The sequence below is a fragment of the Actinia tenebrosa genome, unplaced genomic scaffold (assembly GCF_029948245.1).
Source record: "Actinia tenebrosa isolate PJP-AT-01 unplaced genomic scaffold, QUT_ActTen_1.0 PGA_scaffold5__44_contigs__length_20552954, whole genome shotgun sequence".
Lineage (NCBI taxonomy): Eukaryota > Metazoa > Cnidaria > Anthozoa > Actiniaria > Actiniidae > Actinia > Actinia tenebrosa.
The window spans coordinates 2653054-2673709 of NW_028292582.1; the positions used below are offsets into that span (position 1 = coordinate 2653054).

Sequence of the window (20656 nt, forward strand, 5' to 3'; positions counted from 1 at the left end):
ATAATTGGACAGTTACCTATATGGGATTAATGAGAAGCTGTATAATTAAAATTAGTTATAGATCTTATACTTTTTATAATTCCTTTCGTTCCTGCGTTATTTCTAATATCGTTCGATAATTCATTCCACTTTTTGGCTGCAAAGTATTTCCAGGATCTGAGACCATATTTAGTCGTATTTACCTTAGGTAAAGTTAGAATTTTATCTCTTGTTAAATATTATACTTTGAAACACGTATATTGATAAGATTACTTATTGCTGAAGGCGCCATGTTAGATATACTGTTACTAATTGTAAATAACATGTCCTGAATTATGCGGGTCTCTAGAGATGATTATTTAATTTTCTTTAGTAGTTCCTGATATGACGCTTGCTTATTCTTATATACATAACGCAGAGCCCTTTCGTTGACTTCCTCTAATTCCTTTGTATTTCTTTTTCCGCTGATGGTGCCAAACTTGACTGCAATAATGAAATTACAGTTATACAAATGAACGATATAATGATTCCTTTGTCTTAATTGGCAGGATATTCTTCAGTCTATTGAGTGCATTGATTTGAGCACTCACTTTCCAACATATACTTGAAATATGCGCATCAAATTTTAGCTTATTTGTCAAGTAAGACTCCCAAAAGCTTTGTTTGGTCTGTGATTTTAATACTTTCATCTGCTGTTTCAAAGTGAAGATCGTTCTCAATTTTCCCTAGCACCATAGCTTGATATTTGTCTGATTTAGGCTTCATTCCATTTTGGGTAAACCATGAAGTAGCCTTGTTAAGATCCGAGTTCAAAATAATTTCAACATCGGATCCATGCTTACTGGAAAAGTAGATTGTAGTGTCATCTGCATTAGTTGATAATTCTGCTTTGTTTAATGGCATAAGCCAGGTCGTTTATTAAATAACGTTGGCCCTAAGATGGAGCCCTGTGGTACGCCTCTTGACACCTGTGTTAGGGAGGTACGTACAGTTCGTTAGCGAAACGCTATTCATTTTCATTTTCATCTCCATTTTCATTTCCATGTTCATTTCAATTTCATTTCATTCTCATTTCTTTCTTTCTTTCTTTCTTTTTTTCTTTTTTTTTGTTGTTGTTGTCGTTGTTGTTGTTGTTGTTGTAAAATTCTATTTTCTTTCCATTTCATTTCCTTTTCCATTTCACTTTCATTTCATTTTCATTTAAAAAACAAGTTTTTCCTCGCTTCCCATTTGCATAACATTGACATTCATATCCAATCAACTGTCCATTCACCATAATATTAAGAACAACTCCAGTACACAATAAACATTTCTACAAGAAAACAAAGAGAAAAAAAACACTTAAATTCAGCCCCATCGAATGACAGCCTAGCCTAACCGAATGAAAACTTAGCAGAGTTTTAGGTGTTATTTATACAAACTAAACTACAGTAGTAGGTGACATAACATAAAACAACAGTACTCGGTAAACATTGCAGAGCGGAATACACAACAACTACGAAATACTGCAAAAATGACGAAATTCCTAACATGGAATGCAACAATACCTCAAGTTTTCTTGTCATGGAACCTGAGCTATAACGGGACCTGTAGCTAGTGGAGCAGCAGCTGATCCTGTTAGTCTACGTACCTTGTCCTGGAGCAGCAGCTGAGCCTGTAGTTTGTCCTGGAGCAGCAGCGGGGCCATTGTACTGAACAGCTATAAAAAGATAGTAAACGTTTTTTATTTGTATTTTTATTTTTGGCGCAAAAAGTGGGGGCTCTGAAGAAACAAAAAATATATATATAACATTATTTTTAAAAATTGCGGTCAGCGAATGGTCTTCCTGTGTTAGTTCATTCTTCCCCTCCCCTCTCCGCTTGGTAGTAGTATTGTCTTGGATATGTTGAATACCGATGGTAGCAACGAAGCTCATTATTATAAAATTGGAAGAATTACGCCATTAGATCTAGAAAACTTAATCATAATTAACTACAAACTGATTATTGACTGAGCCAATAATTACAATATAGAGGAGTGAGAATGGAATTGCAGCGAATCAAATTTGTGGATGATCTTCTACTATCTCTTGATCGATCGTTCGTTCTCGAACTTCAACTTTGAGGGCCTTGAATTTACACCAATTACCTAAAGATTGTGAGGAAGATGAAGAAAATTAAAGGAAAATTGGTTAAAAGAAGCTCACAGGTGAGAAGAATATTGATGTATGTTGAGTAAAAACCCGATTTAACTCGTTTGAAATCTTCGTTTTTAATTAGAACAACGCTATATCATTATAAATTTATTAACAGTTGTAACGTGTTAAAACTCATAAAACTAGCCCTGCAACGCTAGCCAGGAAATGAGTAAAAAAACTACAAAATAAGATTTGTGAAGTTTTGGATGAGTCTGTAGGGTATTTGTCCTATAAACGTTAGAGACCTGTCGTTTTAAGTCTTAATCAAATAATACTACAAGAGTGGTGAAGGTCGATGAAGGCGTTTGACAGAATACAGACAGACGCTATGTTATTGTTCAGCATCATGAATAAGTTTATTAGCTTAATTCCTTTTTTCAAATATAAAATTTTTAAAAAAGTTATCCATAATTGTTCATAATTAAGTAGAATTGCAGAATCTTACTATCAAATATTTCATTCAGATGGCGAGGTATTTTGATTTAGAAAAATGCTATACGTTATATAAATACCAACATTTCCTACCAACCAAATTTGTGTTTTGTAAATCACATACAAACTAGAACATAAGATTATGATATTTGTCCCACAGCAAACGTCAATCAATCTTTTTAAAGATCGATTGACAAATGTCAAAACTGACAGTTATGATAGTGAGTTTTCAACATATTTTTTGCACCAATTTACACCAATATCTGCAAAGTATGCATTCCTCAATGGGAAGTCCCATACAAATATACATAATCTTTAATTATAACCCAGGATAAAATTCTGTCGCTCGTTCCTCAAGGCCTCAAGCCCAGAAAAAATATCTCACAGCAAACGTCAATCAATCTTTTTAAAGACTGATTGGCAAATGTCAAAACTGACAGTTATGATAGTGAGTTAGTGAGTTTTCAACATATTTTTTTGCACTAATTTACTCCAATATCTGCAAAGTATGCATTCCTCAATGGGATGTCCCATACAAATATATATATATATACATCCTCGTAACCCAGGGTAAAATTCTGTTGCTAGTTTCTCGCACCCAGAAAAAATACCCCTGGGCATGAAGTACATCTGTTAGAGCTTGTTCCATATGTCTGAATAAATCTCTTTCCTAATAATATTGGTCAATCTGCTGTGGGGTCAACCAATATTAAGCTTCAAGTGTTTGTAAGCAAACATGTGTTGGCATTATTTTAAATTTAGGGGGAGGAGCTCCTTACCTTTTTTTTTTTTTTTTTTTTTTTTTTGACTTCAGACCAACTTGAATGTGGATTCATCATTGGGATGGGACAAATATGATGAAATATATATTTTATTTTTGCACCAACATTTTTTATTTTCAGACCAACTTGCATGTGGATTCATCATTGGAATGGAGCAAATATGATGAAAGATTGATGGAATGTGTTCATCAAAATGATGTCGTCAGACTCAGGTAATTAGTTAAACTTTTCATTTTTTATTTGCATAATAAGTATATTTTTATTTTGTGTCAAAAATTAGGATGTTTAAATCCATTCTCTAACAGCACAATGTGCAAAAGTATCAACTCATTTTAATCTATTTGCCTACTTCTATGCACAGATTCTGCACATTAAACCGACACATATTTTGATGTGAAGCTGGCTCGTTTTACCAAATAAGATTTGTCAGTTACAGTATGCTTGTTTGGAAAGAAGTATGCAAATACATGTATTCATACTTTTGCTCGTTGTGCTGTAATAATAATTGTTATCTCAATTGGATATCAAAAATAAAGAGAAATATGGCATTTCATTGATATAATGTTTGGTTTGTTGTTTCTTTACATTATTGTTTTAGAGCAACTATTGCAAAGAAACCTGTATCAGTTATTAAACTAAGCCCAAATGGAACTACGGCGTAAGTAAATTAAATCATTATCAAAAATATCAAAATTAACTAATTTGTTCTATTGGCAAATCCATTTGTTTTCTATGGTTTTTGTCATATTTTCTTTTAATAGTGAAACAATGCATCATAGATTTGTTATTGGATCGTACTTGTATTTATCATTAGTCATATCAAATATCATTATTTCTAAAATTGTAAACATTCTATAATGCAAATGCCAATTTAAAAGTCTTAGGTTTTGGTCAATAAGTTGGAGATGCTATCTACATTCCTGATGACTTTTAAGTTAAAGTTTGGTGATGGTCTGATATTCGATGGAAATCATTTTTGGCCATTGCAAGGCTCTCTCAAAATAACAGTCCTAGTTGACTGCAAACTTCTTTAAAAATTATGGCTGGTCCGATCAGTTGCCAGTCATGATGACCTGAGCCAAATTTAGTATTTTAGCACGATTAGTCATACCTCATTTCTGGCTCGCAATGTTACTGGTAAAAATGACCAACAAGGAAAAGATTTGACCTGACAATTCTCAAATCTGGTTGTACATTGTCCAATGACCGGCCTTGAATATATTTAGCCATACTTTGCATACAAGGCCAAGAACTTTTTGCATATTTTTCATTCCAGATTACATACAGCATGTGAAAAGGGAAATGTAGAATGTTTAGAAATCATGCTGAAGGAAAATCCAGATCTCTCCATTGTAGATAGATCAGGTACGTCTTCTATGGAAACTCCAGTTTATATAGTGTACGTGTATCATTGCTGGGGAGAATGCTATATTAGACTGTTTTCTCAAGGTTGCATGCATATCCAAATTTAAGGGGCTTTGACTGGCCACGATACCAGAACAGGAGCTTTTTATTGAGAATTATCATACATTTCTATTAGACTTTTCAATAAAAATTTATCAACTGGATGATTCTCATCTTTGAACCCTGACCCTGTTCCAGAGGAAAATCGCTGAAATTCATACCCTGTTCCAGAGCGAGATCACTGAAAATCTTAACCTGTTCCGGTATTGCGAAAATGGATACGCTGTTCTAAAGAGGAGGAGGGTGATTTCATATACCCTGTTCCAGAGCAAGCGCGATTTTATATACCCTGTTCCAGAGTAGAATCGCTGAAAACCATACCCTGTTTGGCGGCACATACCAGTATAGCAAATATAGGGGAGTACCCCCCCCCCCCCCCCCGGGTCTCCCAGTGAGTCAGCAAGCCCCTCTTGGTGCAAGTACGGACATGTATAGGGATTGCTGAGTATATGAAATGTGTATTTTTGTCTGTTGTAAGCCAGTCATTGTTATGGTACTGTAAGTTCCAGTCCAGAGACAGGGGCAGATTCCAGAACCTGAGGAAAAGGGGACCCAGATAAATACCATGTTAGACAAACATCGCTGCTGACTAGGCAAAGTGAAACCAGTGCAGTGGTGGATCCAAGTGAGGGGTGCAGGGGGTGCGCACCCCTCCCTGGTTCAACTCTGTGCCCCTACTTCCAAGATAACCAATGCAAAATAACATTTTTTCCCTTTGATTCTAAGGGGTGCACCCCTCCCTGGGTTAACTTTGTGCAGTGCACCCCTCCCTGAACAAGTTCCTGGATCCGCCCCTGTAGTGGATGTCTTGGGGCATGCTCTTAAATTCTTAAATTAAGTTTTTCAGAAAAATGCTATTTCCTGCATCCTGGGATTATAATATTTTGGACAAAAAAGGTATTAAAAAATGCATTCCAAACCTATATCAGATTTCGAACTAAAAGGGGGTAGAGCATCTGTCACTCCAGTGAATCATGGTCTTAGGTTTCCTTAAAAACTTTCAACAAAAAATTACATGAGTGAGAGAGGCTCTGCTACATATACAGTGTATGCCACTCTTAGCCATCAGAAGAGACTTATTAATGTTTTTGTACAATAATTGATTTTAGCATGCATTAATTATATATACTGTACATCAAATAATGTAACATGGGTATGGAATGGCATGTACATCTAGGTTGTATTGCCTTGGGTTTGGCTGCTAAACAGGGATCAGTAGAATGCATAGAGAAGATCCTGGAGTACAACAGTGACACCATTGGCTTTCAAGATTATCACAAGAAAACAGCCTTACATTATGCAGGTATGGCCATGAAAACCATTGGAACTCTGTGGTTCCATCAGGGTGGAAGTGAGTTGGCCTTTGATTAAATAATAAAACAGCTTGGCATCCTTCATTCAGTAATAAAGCACACAAGAAGTGAAGTAAGCATGGAAGAAGTGTAAAGATCGAGAAGTGATTGCTTCTAACACTACTTAAGTGAGCCGGTCAGCACTTAGTGCTTTACTATTAAACCAAGTAAAAGAGCTGTGCTTTGTTTACTAATAAAGCACAGTTCTTGATCAATCAGAGTGTGCGTATTATCCAAGCTAGATAATAGATATCATTAAAGTGATTTGCCAAATCATTGTTAATTCTACTTACATATTTGTGTGATAAAGATGTTTTACTATATTGCTATTTCAGCTGCCAAGGGCCATTATGACTGTGTAAATCGTCTGCTTGAGAATGATAAATATATTGATGTTAGAGATAAGGTAATTACAATGAATAATTTGTCAATATTTTGCTTGCTTGGTTGTTGAAACTTTTATAAAGGAGAATGGAAAAGGGAAGAGAGGGAAAGAAGGAAGGAAGGAAGAAAGGAAGAAACAAACAAACAAACAAAAAAGAAAGAAAAAGAAAGAAAGAAGCAAATGGTAGAATGAAAAAAAGCAAAGAATAGAGATGAAAGAGAAGGAGTAAGAGATGGAAGATGGAAGAAAAGAATAATGAAAGAAAAGAAGGTATAAAAAGGAAGGAAGGAATATGTGAGGAGTAAAAGGAATGAAACAAGAATGATAGATCATTAAAGCATCACAGCTTTAAGTCAAATCCAGTTTTTTCATCATTGTAGGATGGCAGAACACCTTTGCTTATGGGAATACAAAGTGGCAAGGAAGATGTGGTGAAACTCTTGCTGGACAAAGGAGCAAAAGTCAACATAACAGACAACTCCAAAAAGTAAATTTCCCTTAGTTTCTCAATTTATGGGCAGGCTTAATTTTAAAAGTGATCTTCTGAAACGTTTGTCTCGCTATGCAATCCCTTCACAACACATGACATTTATCTTGACACACAGTCATCACGATATTTTCTTAGATGAGGACAATATTGTTAGCCAATCACTGCACACGTTCTTTATTAGTTGTGTTATAAATAATTTGGAGCTCCTTAGGAAGTAAGTAATGTACATGCATAATAAACTTTCTTTGGTGCTTTCTCTATATTAGGACTGCCTTGATGTATGCCAGCCTTCTTGGCCATGAAAAGAGTGTAGACCTGCTGCTGAAAAGAGGAGCCAATTCCAATCTACAGGATAGCAATGGCCACACAGGTGGGAACATTGTAGTATGATTATGAATGGACCATTTGCAGGAAATAATCACATGACTATTACTGAATGGCAAAAAGCAAAAACAAAAAAACAAAAAAAACTCAGACTTCATTCATTTAAAGAACTTTTGCTGTATTACTAATGTCATATCCAAACCTTTTTTCCAAAAACCTTTTTCCCTTATAAGATACTACAGTATATTTACTGTAAAACGAACCTCGATTTAAGCCCCGTCCAAACTATGCCGGATAATTTTGAATCCTCAACTTTCACACCAAAACCGAAAAAAAGTTTTCCGTCCACACATGAAAACGGATAAAATGTTTCGCGTCCACAATAGTCCAATCAGAGGCGGCAAAAACGCTTCATTGCACATCTGAGCATGCGCATCGAAGCTGAAATTGAGCCCACGGTGAATTTTTAGCCTTCCCGCCATGTTCCCATGACAATCATGACGTCATCGTATTCGAAAAATATCGGATACGAAATGTTCTTTGTCCACACTAATACGGCTAGCCGGCGTTTTCGAATTGTTCAACTCTGGAGACCGTATTCGAAAAAATTCGTTTTTGGTGAAGAATTGTTCAGGATTCGCCCGGAATAGTGTGGACGGTATTCCTACGGTAACCGAATAAATAAAAATTCGGACATTCAAATTTATCCGGCATAGTGTGGACGGGGCCTTAGCGGACACACGCAGGCAGTGACATTTGTGTCGTCTTATTATAAGGACAGACCCCGAAGGGCCGTTATTACAGACACGTATATTAGTTTGAACCCAGAGGTAACTATTTGGTTTTAGGTGACATGTTAATGTTTTCGATTGCACGTTACGTCATCGTGGCCATGTTGGTGTCATTTAACAAAAGATTTCTCATTAGCATCCATTGTTAACTGCTCTAAGATGGCCGCCATGTTTATGTCTTTTAACTCTCTTGAGAATGCTTGCAACCCATCAATAGCACAATCCTTATTATTTCACTTTAGCTGAAGACTATGCCCGAATCATTGGTTATAAGGATATCATTACTGCTATTAGAAACGCTCCGACAGTGGCCACATGGGACGCAGGTAAAGTAATCTATCCTGAGGTTTCGGCTAATTTGGTATTGATGAATTTGTTGGAAAATTATTCAAGACAATAATCTATGTACTGAATAGTTTTCATTATAAAAGGTGCCAGATTGTTTCGATGCACAAACTTCGACCATTAGAATCAACAAAAGAAATCGTAGTTCAAAATTCAGCGAGTTTTGGTCATTTATTAATTTACTTTTATTTATAGGAGATGATAATGAAGAGGAAAAAGAAGAAGAAAAGGAGGAAATCTCAAACGTATGTCTTCTTTTAGCTATTCAACTTACGCGTCGTTTCAAAATATATCTTGATTTTACTTCTGCAACTATGCGTGAAATGTTGTACTCACCCACTGCGGCAAATGTGGATGGACACACGGTGCAACATCATGTTTTTTGAAACATATGCACCGTGATTCCGTGTCTTTACGCCTCTTATTTCAATATTTTCGTGTTCGATATCACCAGGGTGAGCTGGTCTTGGCGTTTAACAGCCATGAAGAGGAAGATGACACTTCAGTAATGACAAATCATAATAACAGCAGAAACATATCCCCGGTAAGTGATCAAATCGAAAGATTGCAAGGGAGATGCAGGATTTTTTCTGAGGGGGGGTTAGGACGAGGTGCACGCTTTGCTTACAAACTCAAACACCAATAATGCAGTAGATATTAGCTCATCTAGGGGGGAGGTGTGCGCTCCCCTTGCACCCCTCCCTTAGATCTATCCCTGAGGTTTCAACATGCCGTTTTTAGCACTATCACAGTTCTTGGCCACTTTTTGGCCCCTATTGCTTTATGTTTTCTCATAACGGACTACGTGTCATCCTCATCAGTATTAGTTTTTGCTTCCGATAACTAAAATCATACGCAAATATGGTTGCAACTCAAACAAAGAAAAAACGAAAGATTTTGACTGGTTTTACTAGACGCATGTAGCCCCGGTATAGAACAGATTTTATCTGGATATTCACACGTGCAGTGCGCAAAACATGAAGTTGTATTTGCCTGCGCTCAGCCTTGGCGGCGTCTCAGTAAACAGTATGGTACTAAGCGGCTGACACCTTCAGGACCTTGCCTGGTGTCTGCTTAATAATGGTTGTCCATTGAATACAGGTTTGATTTACAGTATTTATGCAGGGGAAGAAACGTTTATAGAGTTCTCACTGTATGTCAATGATCTTCAGTAATCCCGTGCAATTGGCTTGTGCCGCATTCTTCACTCACGTCTAAACACAATGAAACGGCATCCCTGACCGTAAGATAAGCTGGAATATGTAGTTTTTAAATTTACACGAATATGACAAGTATGAATTATTATTTTTTCGTAGAAAATGGTCAGCTCTGTAGGCAGCGAACGAGTATCACTTCAGGTAAATTCATTTGTTTGGCTTCTTGTCCCTTTTGGTTGGCGACCGTCGCGATAACCCGTTAGCTTTTGTTCTGATTACGTTTCATCATCAACAGATTTACCCATTTATGATCCCTTGCAGGACTCATTCTCCTCCAAAGCCTCAACTACGATGTCATCGCTTACAATGCAGAGAGATTTGACAATTGATATCAAGGTAAGTCAGTGTTGAAATCCGCTAAATCTAAATAGTTGTTACACAAAACACAGCACACGATTTTCCTACACTAAAAACTGAAAGTGTTTAATCGTTTTTGAATATTATGAATATGGATTTTTGGAGCCGCACAGACCCTAAGTTTCATATGTTTTGGTTCTACCACCCCAATACAATACACTGAATTAGAAGAAATAACTAGCTAAAAACTAGTGTGAGCTGCGTCGGTGTTTCTAATGAAACAGTAATGATAAAAGAATAAATTATACACCGTGAAAAGATGAAAAAACTTAGTCCTCCGACGAAGGACTAGCGTCCGAAACGTCAGTAAGTTTTTTCATCTTTTCGTGGTGGAAAATTTACCCTTCTATCATTACAATGCAATTACTTTATTAACGTGCATGTATGCGCAATGACCTATTACAGTTTTCTAACTTACGGCATTCTGTTTTCTATCGCAGGAGCTCGAGGAAGAAAATGAAATGCTGAACCAGGAACTCACCAAGTTGAGGGTACAACATCAGAAAACAATCGAAAGAGTAAGAACGCACACAAAACAGTATTTTGATATTGTTAAAATAGTATGATATGTAAGAAAACGCATGTGATGATCTTGAAAGGTAGCCGTGCCTTTGCATCGAAAGCGAGACGAACGGTTAGCTTGCAATGATAGAGACCTTTTTTTAACAACTTCATCAATTATTCACCTGTCTCTATCATTGCATGTTCACCGTTCGTCTCGCTTCGATGTAAAGGCACGGCTACCTTTATTTAAACTGTGAAGGGGACTATTTCTGCTCGTCTAGTACTACTTACAAACCAATATGGCGGTCACGATCACGTGTTAGTCAAACGCAGTCGGGAACGTTTTGAATGATGGAAACCAAAAACCTCGATTGCTTGAAGTTGTGCGAGTTGCAGAATTCTGGGGGAAAAGCTCAAATTTGTCTGAGCGCCTAAAAAAAGTATTTAAGGCCCCGACAAATGGCCCAACATTTAAACGACATTCGGACCCAACATTGTTGACAGACCAAGACAAACAGTCCTAAGGACCTGGCTAAACGAGGAAACAAGTTTCTAGAAACATGTTTTCCCGCGCGCATGTTCCCCGATGTTTCCAAGTTTAGCTACATGCGAAACATTGCTACGTGCAACAAATTTTGCTTCCAAGACGCAAAAATGTTTCTGCTGTGCGGCAGAAACATTTCATACTTCTAAGACGCATGGAAACAATGTTTCCAAATGTTTCCTCGTTTAGTCACGAAAGTCAACATGCTAAAAGTCCGTTACTTAGCAACGCTAGCTCTATCCTGAAAGTGCGCATGCGCTAACCGATATTGAGTAAACATGTTTCCCGATGTTCCCTAACAGTTTTGCCACCTTTTGGAAACATTTAAGAAAACATGTTTCCTCGTTTAGGCAGGGCCTAGCATTTGGCTCAACAAATATCGGGTCAAATGTTGGAGCGTTTGTTAGGGCCATTAGCTCTAACGATTATGGTTCAAAGCCGGGAGTCGACATAAGAGTCCACTCTTACAATCCAATATGACGGTCAGTGATCAGGTGACGTGTCAGTCAATCACAGTCAAGTGTCAAGTGTCCTGATTGATTTACTTCAAAGAACTTTAACATGCTCAAGCCATGTTGAGGTACAATATTTGGTTTTAATATCACATCTCCTTATGCTCTGACGTCATACAAAACTAGCGCATGCGTAGTAAACTTTGGTTGTCGTCCACACCTTTTTCTTCTCCACTTAGAAATCTTATAACCGTTCGTGACAAATTTAAGCAACTTGACTGATTTAGATTAACAACTCCGATGTCCAATCTAATAATGATATTTTTGGATGGTGTATTTCGTAATCGTTTTGAGGTTTTAAATCCTTCATTACATAGAGTCTTTGATTTGTCGGTCGCTAGTGTACTTTGGCGAGCATCCATGACTTGCTTGTATAAATATTGGATCTCTCGGCCACTCAATTGACCCTACAACTAAATGTTAGACAAACTAAGAAGTATTAGGAATGAACGGGGGCGAAAATTAAAATAAGAATACAGTGATGAATTTTTTAAATGATTTCCTGCACTTTTTTTCAAGGCATATTAGTACACAAATATGGACTCTAATTCTTTATTTTATTTTATTATTATTATTATTTCTTTGGAGTTTTAACAATGATATTATTAATAGGTTTTATACTTTCAAATCTAGGAATTCTGTCCAACCCAGTGTGTCCAATAAAATTCGTTCCTCGTTAGTAAAGAAATTTGAGTATTTTATTATCGTAATTTCCGACTAGTAAAGTCTTGTAAACTATGATAATTACAAAATTCTGTTAGACAGCAGACAATGTCTAGGTGTTTTGTTTGTTTAATACTTGATTAGATTCATTTATAAAAACATAAATATTTGCTGGGATTTCTATAAAGGAATTTGCATCTGGTAGCTTTGTCTTGTGCTCGTTTGTGTCAGGGTCTGACCCGGCTTGATTTGCCTTTCAGCTACGAATCACAGAAGACGAGCTAAACTCTGTCAAGAAAAAACCTTTGCCTCCAGATATAATTCATATAAACGTGAGTATATTCTTGGTTAGCAATCAATCCCAAGAGAGCACAATAACAAAAGGGATGTCCGCCATGTTGGAAGATAAAACAAAATAATTCATTGAAAAATCTTTTGTCAAATTCTTCTAACATGGCGGCTATGACGTCTATTGCAAACGAAGCATAAAGCCACTAAAAAAATATAAGATTATAATTTTTTTAATACTTCGTATAGAATTTTCTTGGCGAAGAGTTGCTAATTGTCCACGAATTAACTCTGTACGTGCAGGAAAATTGTAAAGCAATGCTAACTGCAAACGCTGTATGCAACGTAGATTGGACTAGCTGAGTGTAGATTGAAAAACGCCTTTCCAGTGCTGTTGTTGATGTTAATGTAGTTTATACTTTGTACCATTTAGGGTTCCATGGATAATGACGATCTCATAGAAAAGAAAGAAAGAAGAATAGAGGAACTAGAAACCCAGGTTCGTTATTATGATTTCAGTTTGTTTCCTTGATTTATGTGCGACTGTCTGTCTGTCTGTCCGTCCGTTCGTCTGACCGACCGACTGTCTGGCCTCTTCGCTGATCTTCTTTCATTCACTGATCAGTAGCATCCTTTCAACTTTTAGATATCGAAATTAAAAATAGAATTGGTAACGGAGACAAGGGCGAAACAGAATGCAGAGGTAAATGTTCCACTATACACACGCGAGTGCATATTGCTTTGTTCTCCAAACACATTGAATAAGAGACCTCTTTACCTTGGGCGTACACTGTAATGTTTTTCTCATTTCAGACCAAGTGTCATTCTCTTGGAAATTAAATTCTTTGTTTGAGTCTCCATATTCATGTGTCTTCTCATGTGTAACTGTTGAACAAAGAAATGATACTCTTGGGAATGACATGTGGTCTGAAATGGGAAAACATTACGCCCAAGGTAAAGAGGTCTACTAATCATCATTGTGGATGAATGGAACTTTCCCGAATTCGCTTGGATGATCACGAAACAATGGTTAGGAGTCGAGACTGAACTTGATTCTTTTATTATTCAAGTCCAAACTCGAGCGAATTAGGAAAGGTCTGTTATCCCAATGTAATATTCCTCTTCTTTCAGAGAGAAATTGAGACTTTAAAAATGCAATTGGAATCGTATCAGGTTTTTTTTTTTTTTTTTTTGATGCTTTGCACCAGAAAAGGAAGTTTACAAACCATCGATATTAAACATCAAAAACCTTATCGTTTAATTTTTTATTTGCATTCAAGGCTAAAGAAGAAAACAATCGTAATTCACTAAGTGATGACGAACTCGATGACTTAGACCTCCCTGGTGAGTTAGCGAATATACCGATGACGTAGTTACGTTTCTAATCTAGCTAGTTTCTCTGCGCTTCTAAACTGGGCAAGCCAGCTGAGTTGACCTTCAAAAACGAAGTCAAGGTCAACTAACTAATCTATATTTTGATTAGCATTTTCTATTATTCTGCCAAGAGAATCAATCGATAAGAGAAATATACATTGCATCGTTTATGTCCCTGCTCGGAAAAGGCTTACCAAAAATAGTTGAACCATGATTCCTTTCGGGGAACGCGGTCAACTCAGACAGTGTCTATATTAGACTCGGTTTAACGAGCCTTGAGGTTGTCGTTTGTTCGTTTGTTTCCAAGCATCCCCCCACCCCCACCCCCACCCCCACCCCAACCCACATCCGCAGGGGGATAGGATTACGGACGCAGCGAAACCACCACGGCTGGAAATTGGGCATATTTCTATTCTACTGTAGATGATTATCAAGCCCGCGGTTTTTTTAAACGGCGCCATGATCTAGATGCAACTAGGAGCAACGCAAACAAAAGATGAACTGTGCACTACTTTCCATTTTTTTCCCATAGGAGTTGATGAGATCAATAGCTCCGATAAAACACCGCAAAAAGGTTGGAAATCTCTATTATCATTGTTAATTGCTAGTTGGATACATTTTATTGAAATATAGATCACTTCGTTTGTAGAAAAAAAAAAAAACAACTCCGTTTGTATTTTTCAGTGCGCTCCGGCCTTTGTTCATCAGTCTGTTTTTTGTTGTTTTTTTTTTTTGTTTTTTCTCCTTTCCTCTTTTTATTCGATATTCGTTCAATCATTTCTGTGTTTGTCCCTTTGTTCATTCATGATTCATTCTTTCTATCATTTATTTATCCATCCATCCGTTCATCCATCCATCCATTTATTCATTCGTTTGTTCATGCTGTTGCATTTCTGCCGTTGCAATTGTTCTTATTCTATCTTCTTAGTACCAAGTCCAGATATCTTATCATCACTCAATGATGAAATCTCGATGTTAAAAAGACAAAACCAATCTCTCAAGCAACAGCTAAAGGTGAGACCCGGCACTCTATTGACCAATGGAAAAAGAAGCCTATAAGTAGCATCGTCACGGCCTTTCTCTATTTTGCCATTTGATAAGAGTTCGTTTTAAAACAATCAGTAAATTATATTGCAACTCCTTATTAAATTCCCTGAAACCATATGCGAGTTGAAATCCAATTTTGAGAGCACTCGAAAGAAAATTTCAAAAACGGTTAATCTAAGAAAGCTCCTGCTTGATTACTACTTGAAAAATACGCTATTAAACATGGAGTTAATTGGCAGTCGAGAGAAAATCCCGTTTGCTGCCTTTCAATAACTTGATAAAAGGCCTTATCTATCTATAATTAGCAAACATTTAGAAAAGTAACTATATTACTTAAAGAAAGGAAACAGGTTTATGGCCACCCTAAAGCTTTGTCTCAATAAAACGTTTCCTGAATCTCACTATCTGCTTAAAATGTTGCTCAAACACTTACCACCATGTGCTATTAGCCAGGAGGAATGCTTAAAAAGATGTCTTTTCGTTGACAGGAACAAATAAGCAGAGAGATTAACCATAACGATTTGATAGAAGAGTCGTCTATACCACTACAAGTATATCAACAACTTAAGGTATATGTTGGTTTGTGTTTCCCCATACAGATATTGAGAATTGACGGTTTGAAAGTCGTAGGATAAATTAGCCTACAAAGCAGGCGTTCTTACAGCCGAACGGAGTTTTGGGGGAACTTTGAAATTTGGAACGAGCGAGAACTGAAATCAAGCAAAAAAGAAGCGAAGGAGGAGGGGACAGGAAGGAGTTTTCACTACTTTCCCTTCATCTTTCGGGGGTGTCTGCAAAACAATTCGATTACTATCTCAAAACATACCTTTTGTTTGTTTTTGTTTTCGTTTTTTGTTTTCAACATTCTTTTCCATTTTCCATTATTCATTATCCCTCTTGCCTCAGATGCAATAATTAGCTCTACAATTAGTACTCCAAGGCATTTTTCAACCTTTCAGTATTCATTATTCTGCTTCAACCTCTGATTTCTTGCTCTTGAGAATAAATACTCACTTTTTTGTCTTCCAATGTCGTGTCATTCTTTTTTATTTTAAAAAAATTCAATTTAGCTTAATTTAATCATTTTATTTCATTTCATAGTTTCATTTAATTTGATTTATTTTATTTCATTTCATTTCATTTTATTTTATTTTATTTTATTTTATTTTATTTTATTTTATCATTTTATTTTATTTTATTTTTACCTTTCTCTACTTATCATTTTTCTGGCTTTCTTTCTGCCGTTCGTTTTATTTCCCTTGATTCCTATAATGAATTCCCCTTCGTTCGTTCTCATCCCTGTATTAGCTTTCTTTCCTTTCTTAGACTATTGCATGTTTGTTGTTGTTTCATTATTGGTTTTCTCTGCACAGGATTCTTCAGAAGAAGAGATATTCAGTCTATCGGAGCAAATAGAAGAACTAAAAATTAAAAATGAAGAATTAGAAATCAAGGTAGATGATACAGCTAATTATCTAATCAGGCCTTTCTTTAGGAGACGATCACTTATCCCTTTTGCTTTTAATTCTCTTATCCCCAAACGTTCCAACACATTTATCTATTTATCTTTTTATCTATTTATTAGCGCAAATGAAAATACCCCAATTGAGATTTGTGCTATATAAATTCAATAAATTATTATTATTATCATTATTATTATTATTATTATTATTATTATTATTATTATTATTATTATTAGTGGACCTTTCTCAAATGTTTCGTGGATGTTAGTCTAACATGGAAATACAAAAAAAATCACACTTTTTCACGATGGAATTTGTGGCATTTCTTTTGCATTTTCATGTTAGCCACGCATTGAAGACCATTTTAAGATGGGTCCATTCGCTTACAAGTACTGATCAAGTATCCCTAAAATTTTACAACGATTTTAAGGAGAGTTTAAAATGCTAAGACCTTTATCTCTTTTAAAAATCTTATTTTCGATGAACCTTGTTTAATTCCTTGTTCCTTAAATCGACTGATCATATGTACTTGTTCCCAACACAAGTCCTTGAGTCGACTGATCTTATCCTCCTTACACACAAGCGGATCAAAGATTTTAAAAAGGGGGCATTATTGATCGCTAAGATGATAAAGTTGGAACTTAGTTTCATCGTGAATAAATTTCTTGAATTCACAAAGGTTGGTATGCGCCCTCCCTAACACCCCTAGATCCGCCATTACATGTACATCATCATGGGGTAAAGAGAAGAAGTATTCAAAGTCTGTATTGATGCTTTATTCTCTCAGATCACAGAGACTGTTGAAAATTGTCAACAATGCTTAGCAAGGCAAAAAACTGATGCTGAAAAGGGGTCTGACACAAGTCACAAAAAATACCTTGAATCTGAAGTAAAGAGATTACGAAAGAAAATGAAGGTAATTATTAAGACTAATATCTCTACACGTGGAGCTGATAAGTTGGTTTATGCGCGCCTTTCGGACTTAGAGGCCCAAGGTTCGATTCTCAAGACCTGCAGGTCTGTTTCGACTTCTCTCTAATCGCGTGTAGCTTCAGCTTTTAAATACTCTTAAGACAGAACAGTGATGGCGAGAGGGGGTAAAGTGCGCACCGTCGGCTTCCATTGATAGCAGTTGAATTTCAACTGAAGGAACTACCGACGTTAAATATAGGTACTTTACCTTGAACGTATCGCAAATGTAAATCGGTTAACCGGATGTGCTGTTTCCAGGTAACGAGCACAGAAAAACTTTGGGTCTCGCTGCTTTTACAAGTACTATCTTATAGCGACTTTTTATCCTCTCCCAATGTCTGGTCTTTATTGTTATTAATCAAATTCCCGTTTTGACTTAACAGGAAAAAGTATCAGAATTCGAAAGAACTCTTAGTCTATATCGGCTTCATCTACTTAGTTCTGTACAGGTAAGATACAATTAGATATGAATAACACAAGTGAATAAGGCTGCGTTATAACGTATGGCAGAGGGGGGCAGGTGAAATTCATGGGGGATCGGGAAAATTTTGGTAGGAAAAAGGGGGGATGGGCAAATTTTTATTAGAAAAATGGGGGGGATGCACGATTTTTGGAAGAAGCTACGAGCCTTGCTTAGGGGGGATCGTATTTTTTTGCATGACTTTAAGGGGAGGTGTTAAGAATTATTCTGGACATTTCAAATTTTCACCTGCTGCTGTCGTTTAGGACGTCAGCCTTCCGTCGAAGAAAAAGAGGAATGAGCAGCTTTTTTCAACTTGTGTTGTTATTGTTGTTTCTTATATCTGAAGAACTCCTATTTATTTCCCCAAATCTGACGTTTTTAAGCACAGAGAATAATGGTAAAGAAGTGTAAGTCGACATCTTTGTCGATATTCTTTTTCTTCAATGCCTTCGTTATCTCTCATTTTCGAATTCCAAATACCCATTGTTATTGATACACAAATATCATTCATCAATATGTTAATGAATTTTTCTTTAATATGGTCTTCTAAAGTCGTTTTTGCTGTCTTGTTTTCTAGGGGGAATTAGACCCAGATGTAAACGAAGCTCTTCAAATGATAATCAGTCTTCGAGCCAGCGAACAGTTCTGCTGACCACGGCCCTATTCCAAGGTTGAGAAAAAACTGGGGCGAGTTGGCACTGCAGTGCATTATGGGACTATTTTAGGGGAATGTATTTTGCCTAAAAAAGTACAACAATGCACTGCGGTGCAAACTCGACCAAGATTTTCTCTTAGCCTCGGAATGGCTAATGATCCTCGTCATTTATATGAACCCTTCTCAAAATCATCTGGGATGCATCAAAACAGAAAAGAAATCACACTTTTTCTCGATGGACTTTGTGGCATTTCATTTGTATTTCCATGTTAGGCTCGCATTCAAGATAATTTTTAAAAGGGTCCATTAGAAGACTTTCATTTATGAAGCCAAAGGGTTGTCAGTGGCAAAACTCTCGGTGAGAGCCAGAGGTGGGTTTGGAAATTTTGCTACTTTCTCCTCCATCACCGAAAGTCAAAGGCCAAAGTCAAAAACTCAGTTGATGACTAACCGACTATAAATCAAAAAATGTATTTTCGAAACGCTTTCGTTTGTGATGATGGCGCAAGTATTTCCATCTTATGTAGAGGAGTGATACCAATTTATCAGAAATCTCAGTGAATGACTGCCATAACGCCATCTTTTTTGCGCATACCTCGTTCAGGTTTAAAATCGTTAACAAATCTAGCCCTAGTGTTTCTCGGTGTTAATTTCTCAAAATTGACAACCAGCTGTCACTATAATCTCTCCCAGTCACCTGTCACTCATATACGTTCTTAGTAAAGTACGAAACTGAGTTCGTTAGGAGACGGAGACTGCTTTTTTGTGACATACTGTGAGAGACAAACTGTCATAGTATTCCATAAAATTTGTATATAAGAATATCATATGAAAAATAAAGTTTATTAATAACACCTGTTTTTTTAGAACCTATACGGTGTTTTTGGGTTAAACTTTAATATTAGCCATTCTGTGGTTGAGGACTGGATTAAGTTATAATTGCACCGGTGCATTTTGGGCTGTTTTAGGAGACGAAAAAGACGACATCTTGGACATGAATATGCCCCCTAAGACAGCCCCAAATTGAACCAAATCAGTACATTATCCAATCGGCCTGAAACAACCTCTGATTCAGCAATTAAGTAATCCGGGGCAATACTAGTTGACAAAACCAGAGGGGACGGCATCACGTTTTACATACGATATTTAATTTATAGATTTACGCGTCACGCGTATGAATTTTTAACGAATCACGAATTTTAACTGAATTTTATGATGGTAATTGAACTGAGTGGAGTGATTATAAAATTGCACAAAATTGCAATTTGTTATTCACAAGTATGATTTTGGTCCAAAATTTCACGACAGGAAGTTCAATTACCACTTTTTGTAATCATACACAAGAAAAAGACACGATAAAGAATGCAGAATAATCAATTTAATGTAGATTAAATATTCATAAATAATGCTAATCATTCTCTTCTGATTGGCTGAATATAAGAATTCTGTGATTGGTTCTTTCAAAAAGATAACGATTTATTGAAGCATATCTATAGAGTAGCTCTACATCTTCAACAAAGAAAATAATAAATATATAGTGAAGTAATTAAATAGAAAAAAGACCTAGGTAAAGCTAAAATATATATATGTATATCAAATAAAAAATATATACTATATTCTATATGTACAAAACACATACACACATACATACATACACACACACATAATTATTATAGAATATTAACAGAATATATTATATATACATACGTATGTACACATACATCCACAGACAACATTTATTACCATAATAAATATATCACAATATATTGCAATATATAAAAGATGCGATTAATAGCTCAAAAGGATGCGATTAAGAGCTCCTAAGGATGCGATTTGGGAATTAATCCCAATCCTTTGAACCAATCAGATTGCAGGATTTGGTAGTGATTACAAAAAGTGTATGATTAAAATTATAATTTTACGAAATCAAATCAATCATTCACGAATCAAGCCCAATTCGAGAGTAAATCTGGAATTCACGAATCACGCTCTATATTTTGCTATTTTCCTGTATAAGGCACTTCAGTCTTAGCCGCAAAAAAAAAAATGGTCAGGTGTCCAACGACTGGCTTTTCA

The 20656-nt window shown here is 36.2% G+C and overlaps 1 protein-coding gene across 2 annotated transcripts; it reads left to right on the forward strand.

Annotated features, from left to right (window-relative positions):
* The first annotated feature begins 1870 nt into the window (after window positions 1-1870).
* On the forward strand, window positions 1871-19437 carry LOC116295541 (uncharacterized). Of its 2 annotated transcripts, XM_031703389.2 has the most exons (26): window positions 1871-2167; window positions 3491-3582; window positions 3969-4028; window positions 4647-4735; window positions 6012-6137; window positions 6522-6592; window positions 6952-7058; window positions 7328-7431; window positions 8419-8502; window positions 8717-8766; window positions 8976-9065; window positions 9838-9879; window positions 10000-10074; window positions 10536-10613; window positions 12579-12650; window positions 13040-13105; window positions 13253-13309; window positions 13738-13779; window positions 13887-13950; window positions 14513-14554; window positions 14909-14994; window positions 15516-15596; window positions 16401-16481; window positions 17278-17406; window positions 17846-17911; window positions 18503-19437. In XM_031703389.2, exons 1-26 carry the CDS (start codon window positions 2126-2128, stop codon window positions 18575-18577), a joined length of 1971 nt encoding a protein of 656 aa, XP_031559249.1. In that variant the 5' UTR covers window positions 1871-2125; the 3' UTR covers window positions 18578-19437. The 2 variants fall into 2 exon arrangements, with proteins under 2 accessions (XP_031559249.1, XP_031559250.1); XM_031703390.2 differs by lacking the exon at window positions 13738-13779.
* Window positions 19438-20656: the final 1219 nt, after the last annotated feature.